At 46.0% G+C, this 20,000-nt stretch overlaps 1 protein-coding gene across 3 annotated transcripts in view; it reads left to right on the forward strand.

The window, feature by feature from the left end:
- LOC115472011 (beta-1,4-galactosyltransferase 2-like) overlaps positions 1–20,000 on the forward strand; it is a 236,794-nt gene that overhangs the window by 106,350 nt on the left and 110,444 nt on the right. For 2 of the 3 annotated variants that reach the window (XM_030206039.1, XM_030206040.1), the window contains exon 2: positions 3,807–4,188. In XM_030206039.1, coding sequence (XP_030061899.1) covers positions 3,879–4,188 — 310 coding nt within the window. In that variant the 5' untranslated portion in view covers positions 3,807–3,878. Of the gene's footprint in view, positions 1–3,435; positions 3,593–3,806; positions 4,189–20,000 lie in introns of those variants that run through there. The other variant, XM_030206041.1, reaches the window with a different exon arrangement.

Genomic DNA, 20,000 nt, shown 5'->3' on the forward strand with positions numbered 1-20,000 from the left:
GGTAAATCATGCAGTGGCGGGGCAGGCGGCGATGGCGGGAGGGGGGTCGTCGGCAGGGGGCCAGGGGCAAATCTTCGGGGGCCCAGGCCCCCTCAGGCCCCACGTAGCAATGCCACTGGTGGGATCGCTTAGGAACAGGAAGAATTAGGGGTTACAGAGGATGGGCAGACTGAATGGGTCATGTGGCCTTTATCTGCCATCAAGTTTCTGTGTTTCTATAGTGAGGTTGAAGAAGCAGGGACTGTGGGGCCTTGAGCCAACTTTTGCATCTGGTATCTCTCCCTTCCCCCGCTTGTGATAAAGGATGCCAAAATCCCAGTCCAAGTAGATTCGAACACATTACTCTGGTTTTAAGAGAGTTACATTGGTTATCAGTTGCACAAAGAATTAAATTCAAAGTTTTATGTCTGACGTTCAAGGTTTTGCATAAACTAGTGTCCCTTGCACTGACTCCGATATTACATCTGTACCAGCCTAAACGATTATTAAGATCTGGTGAACAATGTTTGTTTGAAGTAACATCTTATCACATACTACTACTACTACTACTACTACTTAACATTTCTAGAGCGCTACTAGGGTTACGCAGCGCTGTACAAATTAACAAATTAACAAATCAGGATGGTCCCTGCTCAGGAGAGCTTACAATCTAAAGGACGAAATGTCAAGTTGGGGTAGTCTAGATTTCCTGAGTAGAGGTGTTGTGATTAGGTGCCGAAGGTGACATTAAAGAGGTGGGCTTTGAGCAATGATTTGAAGATGGGTAGGGAAGGGGCCCGGCGTATGGGCTCAGGGAGTTTGTTCCAAGCATGGGGTGAGGCGAGGCAGAAAGGGCGAAGCCTGGAGTTGGCGGTGGTGGAGAAGGGTACTGAAAGGAGGGATTTGTCTTGAGAGCGGAGGTTACGGGCGGGAACATAGGGGGAGATGAGGGTGGAGAGGTAGTGAGGAGCTGCAGACCGGGTGCATTTGTAGGTAAGGAGTAGAATCTTGAATTGTATGCGGTATCTGATCGGAAGCCAGTGAAGTGACTTGAGGAGAGGGGTGATACGAGTATATCGGTTAAGGCGGAAGGTAAGATGTGCGGCAGAGTTCTGAATGGACTGAAGGGGGGATAGATGGCTAAGTGGGAGGCCGGTGAGGAGTAGGTTGCAGTAGTCAAGGCGAGAGGTAATGAGAGAGTGGATGAGAGTTCGGGTGGTGTGCTCGGAGAGGAAGGGGTGAATTTGCTGATGTTATAGAGGAAGAAGCGACAGGTCTTGGCTATCTGCTGGATATGGGCAGAGAAGGAGAGGGAGGAGTCGAAGATGACACCGAGGTTGCGGGCAGATGAGACGGGGACGATGTGATTTAATCACATGATTAAATTGGCGGAATACAGAAATAGAATCTTCAATATTTGTGGAATAAAATCCCACAATGAATTAGAGAAATTAAAGCCTTGATAGATTTGAAGAGAGAACTTAAGATTACTGTTTGTCCAAGCATATGGGTGATTCTAGCTCGTTTTGCATGAAAAACAGCCACATGAGATGTATTATTCATAGCAATGTTTGAAGAGCTTGTGTCTGTGCATAATCTGTGTACAGCATATAATTTCTGTAATGTGATTTTTTATGCATTGTAAGGAGGTTGGAGGGTCTAAGCAGGTCAGGAGGAGGTATGGGGCCAGACTACATTCCCCACAAGGCCCTGAGAGAAGGGATCGGGGTGGTAGGTCCCAAAACCCGGTATGGCCCCCACGTGGAAGGGAGGGGGAAAAGGACTGGAGAGAGCAGCTGCGATGGCAGGCGAGGGCCAGAAGGGGGAGCAGGGATGACAAAGCTCAATTCCCTTGGGTTAGAAATCAGTACAAGATTCCTTCCACCTGGGAGGGGGAGGAGGTCTCCAACCAACGGCCTAGCAGAGAAGCAGAGTTAATGGAGTGCTTGGAGGAAGGAGAGGCTGGAGAGACCAACACACCAGGTTTGGAGGAGCCGGTTGACATGGACTGTAATTGTACCTTGGGGCAGAGTTGCAGGGACTGAAGGCAGTGGGTGGTCACAGGAGTCAATTAGCTGTGTTGTGGGCGGTGTACTGCCATTCTGCAACCACCCAAGCGGAAAGACTTTTAAAACTGAAACCCAGGCTGTGGAACTGGGGAGAACTTGGATTTAAAGGGAAGTTTTTTTCTTGTTGCTTTATTTTGGAAACTGAATGGGACTTTAACCCCCTTGAACTGAGATTTGTGGAGGAGGGGAAATAAACTGTTTGGAACTAAAAGCTGTGTTGTCTGGAAGGACTTTGTTTGTGGACTGCTGAAGGGAGCCTACCACCCCCTGAACGTTTGCTACGGGGATTACAGTTATTACAGCGTGTAAAACTGTAATCCACCTAGAGGTCTATAAAATAATGAGTGGAGTTGAACGGGTAGATGTGAAGCATCTGTTTACCCTTTCCATAAATACTAGGACTAGGGGGCATGCGATGAAGCTACAATGTAGTTAATTTTAAAACGAATCGGAGAAAATGTTTCTTCACTCAAGATGTAATTAAACTCTGGAATTCATTGTCAAAGAATGTGGTAAAGGCGGTTAGCTTAGCAGAGTTTTAAAAAATGTTTGCACGGCTTCCTAAAGGAAAAGTCCATAGACCATTATTAAATGGACTTGGGGAAAATCCACTATTTCTGGGGTAAGCAGTATAAAATGTTTTGTACTTTTTTGGGATCTTGCCGGGTATTTGTGATCTGGATTGGCCACTGTTTGAAACAGGATGCTGGGCTTGATGGACCTTTGGTCTTTCCCAGTATGGCAATACTTATGTACTTAGGATTCTGAATGGAATCTTCCTACTCATTAGGGTTCTAAACGGAATCTTGCTACTCTTTGGGGTTCTACATGGAACGTTGCTACTATCTGGGTTTCTGCCAGGTATTTGTGACCTGGATTGGCCACTGTTGGAAACAGGATGCTGGGCTTGATGGACCTTTGGTCTTTCCCAGTATGGCAATACTTATGTAGAACAGTGGATGTAGAAATTTCTTTTTAAATAAATCTATCCCTCTAGGAGTTTGAAGGTAGACCAGACTGGGATTTTGGCGCCCTTAGGTTTAGCCGGCCCTGACTGTAGGACTGTACAGTGCAGTGTACATTGGGTGGTTCTCTAGACATATCAGTGAGATTACTACATATAATGATCACATGCATTCTGAAGGGGAAAGGCTCAGGGTGGAGAAACTGTTGTAAAAATGAGGCAGTTCTTTCCTGTTTGTTCACATTAAGATAATTACTAAGTTTGCATTTCTCTCCAGTATTGGGATGGGCCTGCCTTTATTTTACATACAATACCTAACGAGCCTACTGTTGTCCTAATGGGGGGGGGGGGGGGGGGGGGGGGGGGGGGTAAATTGTCACTTCTGATAGCTTGTTTTTCTTGTACACCGTGGCAGGCATGTATTTCTCAATGTGTGTTTGTAAAAGAACATTTCCTGCTTAGCCCTGCTCAGCCATTGAACTGCAAAACGCCCTTCTGAATCAGTTCTGGTGCATACCTGGAAAGGGACTGCTGGACCCTAGATCACATCTCCTGACCGAGAAAAGCTTTTACGTAAAAGGTTTGGTGTCTCTGTGCCAGCAGCACGGGCCACCCAGACCCTGTGCTTGAGAAGAAGAGAGAGTGCCCCAGGGAGCTCTTTCTTCCTCTGGAGACCCTTCCTCCCCCCCCCCCCCCCCCCCGCAATTCTCTTTCCCTCAATCCTTTTCCTTTTCTTTCCAAGGTTTTCTCTTGACTGTAAACTGACCGATGGCTTTCTCTCTTTCTTGGCACAGGTTGCCCGCTGCTGCTGGCAGTCCATGCTGGTGTACCCGAGGCACACATGATTGGCCGCCTGCACCCGGAAGATGAGCAGACTGCTTCTGGGAGTGACCCTGGAGAGGATTTGTAAAGCCGTCCTCCTGCTCTGCCTGGTTCACTTTCTCATTATGATGATTCTCTACTTCGATGTCTACGCGCAGCACCTGGATTTCTTCAGCCGTTTCAGTGCCAAGAACGCCACACGTGCTCACCCGTACTACAACTTCTCCCGGCCCAACGGGACTGCCCCCAGTTATGCTGCCCCTGCTGGCGGCGCTGGTAGTACCCGGCCAGAATCCAACCAGTTGGTCTCTGAGAAGCCCTTGCCGCCGTGTCCAGAGGTCCCTCCTGCCTTAGGTAAGCTCAGCGCTGGGAAGGGCGGGTTAGAAAAAAGGCCTTTCAGAAGGTGCAGCGTTCCAGTATGCCTAAAATCCCGTCTGTTTCACTGAAGGTATCTCTCACCACAGTGTGTGCTGTAGGTAGTTTAGGAGTAATTTTACTAATGTGCTCGGGCGTCTACGTACGTCCAGTGCGCGTCATTTTGGAACTACTGCCTGGTTATCGCGTGGCCTGGGCGGTAATTCCATTTTTTTTTTACATCTGTCCGATATGTGCGTCGGAAAATATTTTTTTATTTTCTACTGCGCGGCAATCGGCAGTGTACACATGCTGACGATTACCGCCCGGTTAACGTGTGAGACCTTACCGCTAAGTCAATGGGTGGCGGTAAGGTCTCAAGCCCAAAATGGACGCGCGGCAGTTTTTATTTTGCCGCACGTCCATTTTCGGCCAGAAAAAAAAAAGCCTTTTTTTTTTTTTTACAGGGGGTGCTGGAGAATGGACCTGCGCACGTCCAAAACGTGCGCCTACACCAGCGCAGGCCATTTTTGGGCACGGCTTAGTAAAAGGACCCCTTTTACTAAGGTGCGCTCATGTTTTTAGCGCGCGCTGACATTGTGGGAGTGCTAAACATTAGAGACGCCCGTTGGAATGCATTGGCGTCTGTAACGTTTAGTACGCTCACAATTTTAGCGCACGCCAAAAACGCACCTTAATAAAAGACCCTCTAAATTAATTTACTTCTAATTACCTCTTGTTTAAAAGATGAAACATTTTGAGTGTGAGTTTGATAAAAGTGGGCCCTTCAAAGCACAGACAGAAGGAAAGTACAATGTATCCTTACAGATCCTTAAGAACTTGGCCTTCACTGTACACGTGTGTAAAACTTCTTACAGTCTTTAGCAGGGGTGTAGCCAGACTTCAACGGTAGGGGGGTCCAGAGCCGAGGTGAGGGGGCACATTTTAGCCCCCCCCGCCCGCCCGCCATTGCCGACACCTCCAACAACTTTGACCCCCCCCCCTGCCGATGACCCTCTCGACCCCCCGCCCGCCGTCGCCTACCTTTGCTGGCGGGGGAACCCAACCCCCGCCAGCCAAAGTCTTCTTCCTTCGTTTGGTTTCTGACTGAGTCTGATGTCCTGCACGTAAAACGTGCAGGACATCAGACTCACAGAAACAGAACGAAGCCTTGCGCCAGAAGAAGAGGACCTCGACTGGCGGGGGTTGGGGTCCCCTGCCAGCAAAGTGCGTCGCTGGCTGATCTGCAAGGCTTTGTTCTGTTTCTGTGAGTCTGACGTCCTGCACGTTGTACGTGCAGGACGTCAGAGTCAGAAACCAAACGAAGGAAGCGGCGGGAGGGGGGATTGAGAGGGTCGCCGGCAGGGGGGGTCCAGGGCCAAATCTACGGGGGCCCAGGCCCCCGTGGCCCCATAGCAGCTACGCCCCTGGTCTTTAGTAAGCAGCGTGTGAGAGAATGTTTTAACCTCAGGAAACAGAGTTGTCTGATCGATGACATTTCCAGAGATCCAACTATATGTAATGAGTGAAAAAAAAAAGTATTTCCTCCCATTTGTTTTAAAGTGTTACTATGTAGCTTCATGGAGTGTCCTCTAGTCTTTGTACTTTTTGAAAGAGAAAAAAAATCAATTCATATTTACCTGATAGTATCTGAGGATCTGAAGGCGACGAAACAGTGTGACAAGGCGGTGGCCGTAGCGAGAAGGTTGCTAGGCTGTATAGAGAGAGGTGTGATCAGCAGAAGAAAGGAAGTGTTGATGCCCCTGTACAAGTCGTTGGTCAGGCCCCACCTGGAGTATTGTGTTCAGTTTTGGAGGCCGTACCTTGCGAAGGATGTTAAAAAAAATGGAAGCGGTGCAAAGAAAAGCTACGAGAATGGTATGGGGTTTGCATTCCAAGACGTATGAGCAGAGACTTGCTGACCTGAACATGTATACCCTGGAGGAAAGGAGGAACAGGGGTGATATGATACAGACGCTCAAATATTTGAAAGGTATTAATCCGCAAACGAACCTTTTCCGGAGATGGGAAGGCGGTAGAACGAGAGGACATGAAATGAGATTGAAGGGGGGCAGACTCAAAAAAGATGTCAGGAAGTATTTTTTCACGGAGAGGGTGGTGGACGCTTGGAATGCCCTCCCGCGGGAGGTGGTGGAGATGAAAACGGTAACGGAATTCAAACATGCGTGGGATATGCATAAAGGAATCCTGTGCAGTAGGAATGGATCCTCAGAAGCTTAGCCGAAATTGGATGGCGGAGCAGGTGGGGGAAGAGGGGCTGGTGGTTGGGAGGCGAGGATAGTGGAGGGCAGACCTATACGGTCCATGCCAGAGCCGGTGATGGGAGGCGGGAAATACTGCTGGGCAGACTTGTACGGTCTGTGCCCTGAAAAAGGCAGGTACAAATCAAGGTAAGGTATACACATATGAGTTTATCTTGTTGGGCAGACTGGATGGACCGTGCAGGTCTTTTTCTGCCGTCATCTACTATGTTACTATCTTTGTTGTCCCTGCTGCTGCCATCATGTTGGAGAATCAAGAGTTCTTTTGCAGGCTTTACAACACCCTGTTCTCGGAAGGATTAAACCACAAGGGGCAGAAACTCCTTTGCTAGTCTAACAGTCTCAAATCTAGCAAGACTCAAGATGGCCAGTTCTTTCACCACAGCGCTCAGACCTACTGAGAGCTGCTTGCTGAAGCCTGTGAAAGAGCCAGAGGAAAGGGGAAAGAGCTAGGTCCCATTCTGATGATGTCAGCTGGCCGTGGCCAACACAGCTGGATGATACCATCAGTTTGCTCATAGAGGAAAGGACAATTTAAAGTTTTATAATGGAAGCACCCACATTTCCCACCTGGGGGTTTTCACAGTTTTACAGAAATTCGGGAGCCTGATTCCAGTTTGCAGAGAAGGGCAGGTCTCCATTCGGTGCACATGTTTCCAGATTCAGTAGATGGCAGATCTTATGCAGTCGATGCACACAATCCCAGCCTGTGTAGGTGGCATTCTGCTTCCAGCTGGTGATCTTTCCACTTAGCAAACTTTGTACCAGATGAACTAATGGGTTTTCCCCATTATATGTCTATGGAAAACTGCCTAGTACATTTGTAAATACAACACAGAATAATTGTCGATTTTTCATCCCCTGCCGTCTCCTAATGAGAGCCTCTGGACAGATCTGCCTGCACTAATGGATTCTCTGTGCTTCCACTCCTTCCCCATTTACCCTTGGGACTTCTTTCCATTTGTACACCATTGTTATTATCATCAGCTGATGAGCAGTGCTGCAGTTTCTGTCTTATGATGGTGACCAAACATGGTGGAGTTTGTGCCTGCATGCTCGGAGAAGCTGTGGTGTGATTATCAGTCCAGTAATCTGTGGCTGTGGATCATAGTTTATGTAGCTGCCCTCTGAAATTCAGGAGTATAAGAACAACTGGAACATGTGTGAGAATGTTACTTTACTGTTAAATCCATTTATTAACAACTAGGTCTCATTGCATAAGAACCCGAATTATAGCTACGTCATGCAAGGTTCCACGTTAGGAGTTACGGACCAAGAAAGGGATCTTGGTATCGTCGTCGATAATACACTGAAACCTTCTGCTCGGTGTGCTGCTGCGGCTAGGAAAGCGAATAGAATGTTGGGTATTATTAGGAAAGGTATGGAAAACAGGTGTGAGGATGTTATAATGCCGTTGCATCGCTCCATGGTGCGACCGCACCTTGAGTATTGTGTTCAATTCTGGTCGCCGCATCTCAAGAAAGATATAGTGAAATTGGAAAAGGTGCAGCGAAGGGCGACTAAAATGATAGCGGGGATGGGACGACTTCCCTAAGAAGAAAGACTAAGGAGGCTAGGGCTTTTCAGCTTGAAGAAGAGATGGCTGAGGGGAGACATGATAGAGGTATATAAAATAATGAGTGGCGTGGAACAGGTGGATGTGAAGCGTCTGTTCACGCTTTCCAAAAATACTAGGACTAGGGAGCATGCAATGAAACTACAGTGTAGTACATTTAAAACAAATCAGAGAAAATTTTTCTTCACCCAATGCATAATTAAACTCTGGAATTCGTTGCTGGAGAACGTGGTGAAGGCAGTTAGCTTGACAGAGTTTAAAAAGGGGTTAGACAGTTTCCTAAAGGACAAGTCCATAAATGGGGAAAATCCACAATTCCAGGAATAACATGTATAGAGTGTTTGTACATTTGGGAAGCTCGCCAGGTGCCCTTGGCCTGGATTGGCCGCTGTCGTGGACAGGATGCTGGGCTCGATGGACCCTTGGTCTTTTCCCAGTGTGGCATTACTTATGTACTTATATGCAATTATAAAATGGGACCTGTTCTAAGTTAGTGGTAATATAACATGTCTTAACAGTAGCCCACGTTGAAAACTTCCCCTCTGCGACCGCCCCTGCATAAGACTGGTCCTGCCTGCTACCCCCCTTCCAGCAATTGAGCTGTTTTCTATAATAGCAGGACTTCAGGAACTGCATTCCAAAATATTCCTTTCCAGAGGGCCTGTACTTGCTCCTTTTTTCCACTTTAGATTGTGCTAGTTTCTTAGTCACTTTACTTCCTGGTCGGTCATAGGAGCCGGCTTTGACCCTCAATAATTCTGAAAAGTTGGCTCCTGTGTGGTCAGTTACAGATCTTGCATCACAGTTACACTGGGTTTTTATTTTTAGCTTTTGTTAATCTGGTTTCATGTATTTATTTTCTTGTAATTGCGTGTGTCATTGGCATTGGTTTTACAGTTTCCCTCATAAATGTGGAATAAAAGTTTTAAAATTATGTTAAACAGCATAAACGGACGTCTGGAATATTTCCATTTCCTATACTTGAAATCCTAAGGCTGCGGCCTACAGAGCGCCATTCTCCCCTGCTGCGCATAATGACGGTAATTAGTGGATTAGGCTGTAATGATGGGCTGTCGGCCTCCTGATTACCACCTTGGATGTGTCTGCGCTGGTGATGAATCCTATGGCCAAGGCTGGCATTAACCCGTCCTTGTCCAATATTCCCCAGCAGAGCTCCACAGGAACCGTGCACAATACCAGTTTCACAAGTACACTAGCGCTCCCTGGCCCAGAAAAGCACAGAATCCCGGACTGGTTTCCCCTGCTCAGAACACTTTGGTTCATCATCTGTTTTTAAGGTTTCCAACAGAAAACAAAAATAAACCAAAGCCCTCAAACTCGAAGGGAAAAAGAGCAATTATTTTTCCCATAAGAACATAATTAGTAATTGCTCATCAAGGCTGACATTTATTTTTTGTTACATTTGTACCCCATGTTTTCCCACTTATGGCAGGCTCAATGCAGTTTGCAGCTTACATGGGGCAATGGAGGGTTAAGTGACTTGCCCAGAGTCACAAGGAGCTGCCTGTGCCTGAAGTGGGAATTGAACTCAGTTCCTCAGGACCAAAGTCCACCACCCTAACCACTAGGCCACTCCTCCACTGTTGCTACTATTTGAGATTCTACATGGAATGTAGAATTCCACTGTAGAATTCCACTAGCAACATTCCATGTTGGTCAGCCCTTACAGATCACCTCACCAATGTGGCCGCCCTGTGAGTCTGACGTCCTGCACATACGTGCAGGACGTCAGACTCACAGAAACAGAAGCCTGCGCAGCCTTCTACATGGAATGTTGCTAGTGGAATAGCAACATTCCATGTAGAATCTCCAATAGTATCTATTTTATTTTTGTTACATTTGTACCCTGTGCTTTCCCACTCATGGCAGGCTCAATGCGGCTTACATGGGGCAATGGAGGGTTAAGTGACTTGCCCAGAGTCACAAGGAGCTGCCTGTGCCTGAAGTGGGAATTGAACTCAGTTCCTCAGGACCAAAGTCCACCACCCTAACCACTAGGCCACTCCTCCACTGTTGCTACTATTTGAGATTCTACATGGAATGTTGCTATTCCACTAGCAACATTCCATGTAGAAGGCTGCGCAGGCTTCTGTTTCTGTGAGTATGACGTCCTGCAGGTACGTGCAGGACGTCAGACTCGCAGAAGCCTGCGCGGCCACATTGGTGATCTGCAAGGGCCGACTTCTACATGGAATGTTGCTAGTGGAATAGCAACATTCCATGTAGAATCTCCAATAGTATCTATTTTATTTTTGTTACATTTGTACCCTGCGCTTTCCCACTCATGGCAGGCTCAATGCGGCTTCCATGGGGCAATGGAGGGTTAAGTGACTTGCCCAGAGTCACAAGGAGCTGCCTGTGCCTGAAGTGGGAATCCAACTCGGTTCCCCAGGACCAAAGTCCACCACCCTAACCACTAGGCCACTCCTCCACATCCTTTCTCCATCAGCTGCCAATCCAGATCACTTGGAAGTACGCAGCTGATCCTACTAGAGCTATCCAGCCCGTGTTACTCACTCGCAAAAGTAAGAAGTAGAGACGCAATGATTCAGATTGTTCTTGAGCAACCAAAAAAGTGAGGTGAGTCCAGAGAGGATATCAAGAAGTCTTTAATGCAAACACGGCCGTGTCGGGTCCTCCCCTTTCTATTTGTGTTAAAGACTTCTTGATATCCTCTTTGGACTCGGCTCACTTTTTTGGTTGTTGCTCACATTTGCGTGAGGTCCATTTTCCTCCTCTTTTGTGCATTCAGATTGTTCTTCTCAACTTGCATCGCTTTGCCTTTGTGCACAAGAAATATTTTACATTACAGAAAAGTGCCCTGATTGAGCAGCTACCTACTGGAAGGATTAAGGCACGACACCTTCTTAATCCCCCAGTGGTTACTGTCCCCCTTCCTCTCCCATAAGGGATACCAGGTTCTATGACGGCTTCAGGTACTATGGACATTCTTAACAGATCAGCTTGTAGCAGTGGCATAGCCAAGGGTGGGCTTGGGTGGGCCCAGGCCCACCCACTTTGGGTTCAGGCCCACCCAGTAGCAGCATACCTATGATGTGGCTGGCAGGGATCCCCAAGCCCCACCAGCCAAAAACTCCCAACAAGTGTCCCTCCTGCATACCTTGTAAGTAGCAGATCTTCGCCTGCAGTGAGCAGTGACATACATGCTGCTCGCACCGACCCCACAGCCTTCCCTCTGATGTATTTCTGCCTAGGCGGAAACAGGAAGTTGCATCAGAGGGAAGGGTGTGGGGCCAACATGAGGAGTGTGTATTAGTTGCTGCTCGCTGCCAGTGAAAATCTGCTATTTAAAAGGTATACGGGAGAGGGGGGATGTTTGAGATACCATATGGCATGCAGGTGAGAGGAGAGACCTAATCACCTGTGGGAGGGGGCGAGGTTCTTCTGCCCACCCAAAATTGGGTGTCTGGCTACGCCCCTGGCTTGTAGATCTAAGGAGTGTCCTAATGGTTCGTGCTGTGGACTAAGAACCAAGAGACCCAGGTTTGAATCCCAAGTCAGCTATTTATTATTTTATTTGTTGCATTTGTATCCCACATTTCCCCACCTATTTGCAGGCTCAATGTGGCTTACATTATTCCGCAATGGCGATCGCCATTTCCGGGATGAGAAATACAAAGTGGCATTGCATTAACGTTTATAAGTGACAGAGTAAATTTAAGCCGTAAAGTACAGAGAATTCATTCCGGAATGAGAAGTACAATGGTATTGCGTTAAAAGTTCATTAGTGACAAAGTAAATGAAGTAGTCAAATATAGAGGATTCGGTTATGTCCAGTTCTGGTATAAGTTTCGTTGTCTGGTATTTAGGATGGATCGTTATGGTATGCCTTGTTAAACAGGTTGGCTTTTAGTGATTTTCGGAAGGTGGTTAGGTCGTGCATTGTTTTTATGGCGTTTGGAAGCGCATTCCATAGTTGCGCGCTTATGTAGGAGAAGCTGGATGCATATATTCATTTTTATTTTAGTCCTTTGCAGCTGGGGTGGTGGAGATTCAGGAATGTGCGTGCTGACCTTTTTGTGTTCCTGGTTGGTAGGTCTGTGAGGTCTGACATATAGACCGGGGCCTCGCCGTGAATGATTTTATGAACCAGGGTGCAGGTTTTGAACCCAGTACGTTCTTTAAGCGGGAGCCAGTGTAGTTTTTCTCTTAGGGGTTTGGCGCTTTCGTATTTCGTTTTTCCAGATATGAGTCTGGCTGCTGTGTTTTGGGCAGTTTGGGGTTTCTTAATGATTTGTTCTTTGCATCCGGCATAGATGGCGTTGCAGTAGTCTAGGTGGCTTAGCACCATTGATTGTACCAGGCAACGGAATATTTCCCTTGGGAAGAAAGGTTTTACTCTTTTGAGTTTCCACATTGAATTTTTCTGTTCCTGGAAGGCTCACATTAAAAATAAAATAATTGCAAACAACTGAAGTGGGATTTGAAGCTGGGTCCCCTGACTCTCAGCCCATTGCTGTAGTCATTAGGTTACCCCTCTGAGCCGCATGGACTTCTGTGTGGCCATTTCATAATATGGAGGTTCCTCTTGTGGAACTAGACAGATTGCCCCTTCCTTTGTTAGTGGCCGGGACAGTTGAGAACTAGCCACCAGATATTTTTTTAACTGACTATCCGGCACTGAATATAGCTGGTTAGCGGCTTAAAGATAGCCGGTTATATCGCGTGATATAACTGGATATCTGCCGATATTGAAAGGCAGACCAGCCAAGTTTAGCGGCCATATTTGACTGCCGCAATAGGTAAGATAACTTTACCCGGCCAGCGCTGAATATCAGCTTGGCCGGTTAAAGCCGGACCAGCCAAAGTTAAACTGGATAGTCAATGCTGGTCACCAGAAACGGCCCGGCATTCCGGATGTAGCACGTACTGTGGGAGACAGCCTGGCCATCTCCAGCGGTCTGAAAATTGGGCGGTAGAACTTTTATTATAATTAATAATTTAGCAATCTGGTACATAACAAACAATGTTCAGTTCCCTTATGGATCCAAGTTGTCAGCCCAGTTATATTAACAAATAACAGACACAAGGCCCGAATGCATAAAAATATTAATATATATTATAGCAGCACATAAATTATAAGAATAAAGGAGGCAAGTACAATGGGAGACTCCTGAACAAATGCTGGGAACGTCAGAGGAAAATGAATTTCCCTTATGGAAAAGGGTTTAGAGCAAACACAGGCCTAGGCCCTGAATTTAGGGGCCACCTGCTTGTATCCAATAGCAGTTCAGAGCTGATGATAAGGTCCAGTGGCGTTCCTGGGGGGGGGGGGGGCGGTGGGTGCGGTCCGCCCCGCCCCGGTTGCACGCCGCTGGGGGGGTGCCCACGCGCCTGTCGGCTCTGCTCGTTCCATGCTCCCTCTGACCCGGAACAGGTTACTTCCTGTTCCCTGGTAGAGGGAGCATGGAACAAGCGAAGCCGACAGGCGCGCGGCACCCCCCCCCCCAACAGGTAAAAATGCACCCGGGGGGTGTGTGTGTGTCCTTTCGCCCCGGGGGGGGGGGGCGCATCGGCGATCCGCCCCGGGTGTCAGCCACCCTAGGAACGCCACTGATAAGGTCTTCTCCTGAAGAGATTAGCGGGAGGCAGGAAGGAGCTCTGAGGGTCCATCGGTGTAGAAGGTGGGGGGGGGGGAGCTTTACCAGCTAGGTAATATGAGAGAATGTTAGCCTGCAGCTGGTGGGGTCACCAGCCTCAATTTGTGGACTTCAGATTGTGCTTCTTATGTAACATTTCCGGATGTAGTATGTGATCCCTGAAGACAAGCCAGCTCCTCCCACATTCCGGACCTTTCTGAGTACTGGAAAGTCCTACTCGAGTCAACAAGGTTGCTCTTCCTGAACCTTGGCTCCAAAGAGTCCAGTGACGTAGGTGTAATGCCCCTTTACTTGGGCACCTGGTGAAAAGAAGTGTTGACAGCTGGAATTACCCTCTTCTCCCCTCCAGGAAACAAAAGAAGTGACAATTACAAGGAACCAGTGGTGAAATAAGCTGGCACTTAGGTTGGGGATTATTGAGAGAGTAAGTCCCTGGGGAGAGGCTGTTTAACCTAACAGGGGATTACATAGGCTGCTGTGCCAGTCACTGTCTGTCCTCTGCTGCATTGTCTGGGTTAGCCTGGCCTTGGATTATGATACATGACTGTGCAGGAAGGTTTATAAACACTCATGTTATGCTGAACAAGTACATAAAAAGATAACATAAAGCATGTTTCAAGGTGACTTGCAAAGTCTCGGTTAAAAACCAAAGCTTAGTTCATTCTGTGAAGATCCTTGTTTTATAGCAAATAATGCTGAGGTTTTATTTATTTATTTATTTACTTGTTACATTTGTATCCCACATTTTCCCACCTATTTGTAGGCTCAATGTGGCTTCCATAGTACCGGAGAGGCCTTTGCAGGCTCCAGTGTGAACAAATACAGGGTGGTGATGTGGTAAGATCAAGTTCATGTGGTACAGCCACATTAGGGAATCGGAGAACGGAAGAGTTGTGTTATGTCCATTATGTGCTTTAGTTTGGTTGTGTTGCAGAGATTATTGTTATTATTATTTATAGCATTTATATCCCACAATTTCCCACCCACGGGCAGGCTTAATATGGCTTACAACAGTCTGTAAAAACATACATCAATTCAGCAAACAAACAATCAATTTCATAGAAATTAAAGAGAGAAAGGGTAATAACAAAGATTAGGCATTTAAGTTGGATCGGTAGGGTATGCCTTTTTAAACAGGTTGGTTTTTAGTGATTTCCGGAAGTTTAGGTGGTTGTACATCGCTTTCAAGGCTTTTGGAAATGCATTCCACAGTTGTGTGCTTATGTAGGAAAATCTAGATGCGTAAGTTGTTTTGTATTTAAGTCCTTTGCAGCTTGGGTAGTGCAGATTTAGATAAGATCGTGTTGATTCGGATGTATTTCTAATTGGTAAGTAATCAAGTCTGTCATGTAACTCGGGGCTTCTCCGTAGATGATTTTGTGAACCAGGGTGCAGATTTTGAAGGCGATGCATTCTTTGATTGGGAGCCAGTGTAGTTTTTCGCGAAAGGGTTTTACCAAATATAAGCCTAGCTGCCGTGTTTTGAGCGGTCTGAAGTTTCTTTAAGGTTTGTTCTTTACATCCCACATAAATTCCATTGCAGTAATCTAAGTGGCTTAGTACCATTGATTGTATCAGGTTGCGAAATGTTTCCCTCGGGAAGAATTGCTTCACGCGTTTGAGTTTCCACATTGAGTGGAACATTTTCTTTGTTGTGGATGCCACTTGGCTTTATTAACATAGTAAATGACGGCAGATAAAGACCTCTATGGTCCATCCAGTCTGCCCAACAAGATAAACTCATTTTATATGGTATGTGATACTTTTACCCGAGTTTGATTTGTCTTACAGTCCATTGTAACGCCGAGGATTTTCAAGCTGTCTGAGATAGGAAGGGTGTGATCTGGGGTGTTGATACTTGTGGGGATGTCTGCGCTGTGTTGGGATCAGAGGATGAGACAATGAGTTTTTTCTTTGAATTTTAGTTGAAATGCATTTGCCCATGAATCCATGATGATCAAGCTGAGCTTGATTTCGTTGGCGATTTCTATCAGTTTGGTTTTGTAAGGAATGTATATTGTGACATCGTCTGCATATATGAAAGGGATAAGGCCATGGTTGGATAAGGACTTGGCAAGTGGGGTCATCATTAAGTTGAATAGGATCGGTGATGGCAGTGATCCTTGCGATACTCCACAGTCTGCTTTCCACGGTGATGATATGTTTGAATTTGATTTTACTTGATATGTTCTTGTGGTTAGGAAGCCCTTGATCCAGTTAAGTATGTTTCCACCAATCCCGAACTTTACATCTAGTAATCTTATTAATATATTATGGTTTACCATGTCGAATGCACTAGACATGTCGAATTGGAGGAGAAGGATGTTTTTGCCTGTTTCTTCTGCTTGAATTTGGCTAGAAGAGTGAGTACTGTTTCCTCACTGTGGAGGGGGCAAAAGCTTGACTGTGATTCGTGTAATATTGAGAATTCGTTTATGTAATCTGTAAGTTGTTTGGTTACCATGTTTTCCATCAGTTTGACCACCAACGGGATAGATGCTACTGGACAGTAGTTAGTGATTTCGTTTGTTTTTTTCTTGGTATCTTTTGGTATTGGGGTGAGTAGGATATTGCCATTTTCCTTAGGGAAGAGGCCTTGCTGAAGCATGTAATTTAGGTGGGATGTGAGATCTGCTATGAAGCGTTCAGGGGCGGATTTCATTAGGTAGCTGGGACAGGTATCTAGTTTACAGTGAGTGTTGGAAAACCTACTAATCGCCTAGGTAACTGTTTTGACAGTAAGGAGGGCGAAGTTTAACCAGGTCCGATCTGCCGGGTATTCTCCAATGCTTGGGTCCAATTCATTAAGGAAGTTTTCAATGTCGGTATTGTTCTGAGGTAGCGTGTTGCATAGGTTTACAATTTTTTCGTTGAAGTACTTCGCAAGTTTATCTGCAGATGGGATGTCTGTATTCATGGTAGTGACCAAGTTGGTTTCTAGGAGTTTGTTCACGAGTTGGTATAATTTTTTCATGTCTTTGTAATCTGTCCCTATTTTGGTTTTATAGTATGATCTTTTGGCCTGTCTTATTGCGTATTTGTATTTTCTTTGTATTTGTTTACATGTGTTGAGTGTATGTTCATCTTTTGTTTTATTCCATGCTCGTTCGAGTTTCCTAGTTTGTGTGTTTAACTTTTTCAGTTCATTGTTGAATCATGGTGTCGAGTTATGCTTGTGTGAGGTTCTTGTTCGTAAGGGCGCAATTTCATCTAGTATGCTTTTGCATCTTTTGTCCCATTCTGTGAGGTAGTATATGGAGTCTGTTTGTGTTGCCCATTATTGTATATTAGTTGCCAGAATGTTTTTGTGTCTACTTGACCTCTTGTGCTGTAGGATGTGTGTTCTAGTATTCATTGTATACCCTTCTTCCCCTTCTTCTGCCAATGTAGGGATAAGTTTAGTTTGTAGTGGTCGGTCCAAGGTCTCAAATGGCTACAAATGCAAGCAACCCATGTCAAAGGGCGCACACTTGATCTCATCTCACACAAACTCTCAACAGACCAGAACCTAACAATAACAAATACGAAATGGACAGAATTTCGTATTTGTTATAGTTAGGTTCTGGTCTGTTGAGAGTTTGTGTGAGATGAGATCAAGTGTGTGCCCTTTGACATGGGTTGCTTGCATTTGTGGCCATTTGAGATCGCATAAACGGAGAAATTCTTTACATTCTCGTGCGTTGATAGAGTTCGGGTCTTCTAAGTGAAGGTTGATGTCTCCTAGTATTAGTGTATTGGAGTTGGTTACACATGTGTTTGAAATGAAGTGCATGAAGTTGGTCTGGCCTTCATTCCAATTACCTGGAGGTCTGTAAAACAAGACACAATTCAAATGATCACGTAGGGTTTTGTTGTGGATTCTGATTGAGGCAATTTCAAGTTGAGGTGTTATGGACTCGGCAGTGGTTTCGGTGGTAAAGTGGGACCGATAGATTAGTGCTATGCCTCCGCCTCTCTTTTCTTTTTTGGTCCAGTGTGTGATTTTGTATCCTGGAGGGCCCAGGTCTAGGATTATAGGGTCCTTTTGGTCATGGATTCAAGTTTCAGTGAGGAAGAGTAGGTCGAGGTTTTCTGACATGATCCAGTCTGTTAGTATTGCTGTTTTATTTACAGTGGCTCTGGCGTTGACGTAGCCCACTTGGATTGTTTGGAATGGGTCTTCTGTGTTTGGTGTTAAGTGGACTTTTGTTAGTTGTCGTTTCTTTGTTGAGGTGAGTTTGTTTGGGCCCTTCTTTCCCTTCTGTTGTGGTTGTTCGCATGTAAGTGTTCTTCCTTTGTTTAGGTTGTTATAAGTTTGGTGAAGTGTGGTGTATTTGATCAATCTATGATGATTGTGTAGTATGGGTATGATGTTGTTTTCTGCAAGTGGGGTGGTTAGTGTTAAGTGGATCAATGTTAAGGAGTAGATTATTAGGAGTAGTTTGAGGGTATTCATTATGGTAATTATTTCCTGTGGTTACTATTAAGACCGTGTTGCCCCAATCTGCTCTCCTCACAAGCCTGCCTTCGGTTGATCAAATGAAGTGCAAAAGGCTCCTTCTCAGGCATGCCCGTCCTGCTGAAGGTGTCTTCAGTTCACTACCAGTTATTCAGTTTATACTTTGGTTTTTACTGTCAGGCCTTTCAAGCCTTGTCAGTAGTAAAGTCTCAATATCTTGAAATATAGTAGGCACTTTACTCACGGTCTGGTGATCGGACGTGTTGCCCATGGCACAGAGACTCTGCAACCCTGGGAGCTGTGTCTGTGTTGGAGGTAGACACCAGAGGGGGGGGGGGGCAGCAGCCTCAGGCTGCCACTATTGCTTTGCTCTGAGCCCCTCTGAGCCTGTCTCCGGGGCCTCCGCCGCATTGCCCCTTCTCCTCTTGTCGCTGCTGCTGCGCTCTGGCCTCGGTGGTTCCCTCCAAGAGTGTTCTCATGCCTCCATAACTCCCATGCTCCTGGGGCAAGTTGTCTCCGGTTCTATAAGTGGTCACTAATATAGGGGTTTTGCCCCTACACATTGCTGCCACACAGACGTCCATGTCCTTCATGTTCCCTGTTTATAATTTGTACTTTTCAGTTTGTAAAATGGATGTTTGTGCTGGATATTTCCAGCATATGGATGTCCATTAACATAAGCATTTCTTTTACCAATGTTGGTGAAATCTCAATCTTGTTGTTTAGCTTTTCGTAGGTTTTTAAAAACAAATCTTTTTAGAAAATATGTGTTCTCTGGTTAGATAATGATGTTGTATCATTTTATGTTATCTTTTTATTTATTGCAAGCTCCCAGTTTTGTAGACTGGTTCTATTTTGAATTGTAATCCACTCCGAACCTATTTTAAGGTGTTGAGGGGACTAAAACGCTAATAATATATATATATATTTTTTTTTGTTACATTTGTACCCTGCGCTTTCCCACTCATGGCAGGCTCAATGCGGCTTACATGGGGCAATGGAGGGTTAAGTGACTTGCCCAGAGTCACAAGGAGCTGCCTGTGCCTGAAGTGGGAATCCAACTCAGTTCCCCAGGACCAAAGTCCACCACCCTAAGGCCACTCCTCCACTGTTGCTACTATTTGAGATTCTACATGGAATGTTGCTATTCCACTAGAAGTCGGCCCTTGCAGATCACCAATGTGGCCGCACAGGCTTCTGCTTCTGTGAGTCTGACGTCCTGCACGTACGTGCAGGACGTCAGACTCACAGAAACAGAAGCCTGCGCAGCCTTCTACATGGAATGTTGCTAGTGGAATAGCAACATTCCATGTAGAATCTGTAATAGTAGCAACATTCCACGTAGAATCTCCAATAGTACCTATTTTATTTTTGTTACATTTGTACCCTGCGCTTTCCCACTCATGGCAGGCTCAATGCGGCTTACATGGGGCAATGGAGGGTTAAGTGACTTGCCCAGAGTCACAAGGAGCTGCCTCTGCCTGAAGTGGGAATTGAACTCAGTTCCTCAGGACCAAAGTCCACCACCCTAACCACTAGGCCACTCTTTCAGTGTTGCTACTATTTGAGATTCTACATGGAATGTTGCTATTCCACTAGAGAAGTTGGACCTTGCAGATCACCAATGTGGCCGCGCAGACTTCTGCTTCTGTGAGTCTGACGTCCTGCACGTACGTGCAGGACGTCAGACTCACAGAAACAGAAGTCTGCGCAGCCTTGTACATGGAATGTTGCTAGTGGAATAGCAACATTCCATGTAGAATCTCCAATAGTAGCAACATTCCATGTAGAATGTCCAATAGTATCTATTTTATTTTTGTTACATTTGTACCCTGCACTTTCCCACTCATGGCAGGCTCAATGCGGCTTACATG

Source organism: Microcaecilia unicolor, chromosome 6, assembly GCF_901765095.1.
Source record: "Microcaecilia unicolor chromosome 6, aMicUni1.1, whole genome shotgun sequence".
NCBI classification, from domain to species: Eukaryota; Metazoa; Chordata; class Amphibia; order Gymnophiona; family Siphonopidae; genus Microcaecilia; species Microcaecilia unicolor.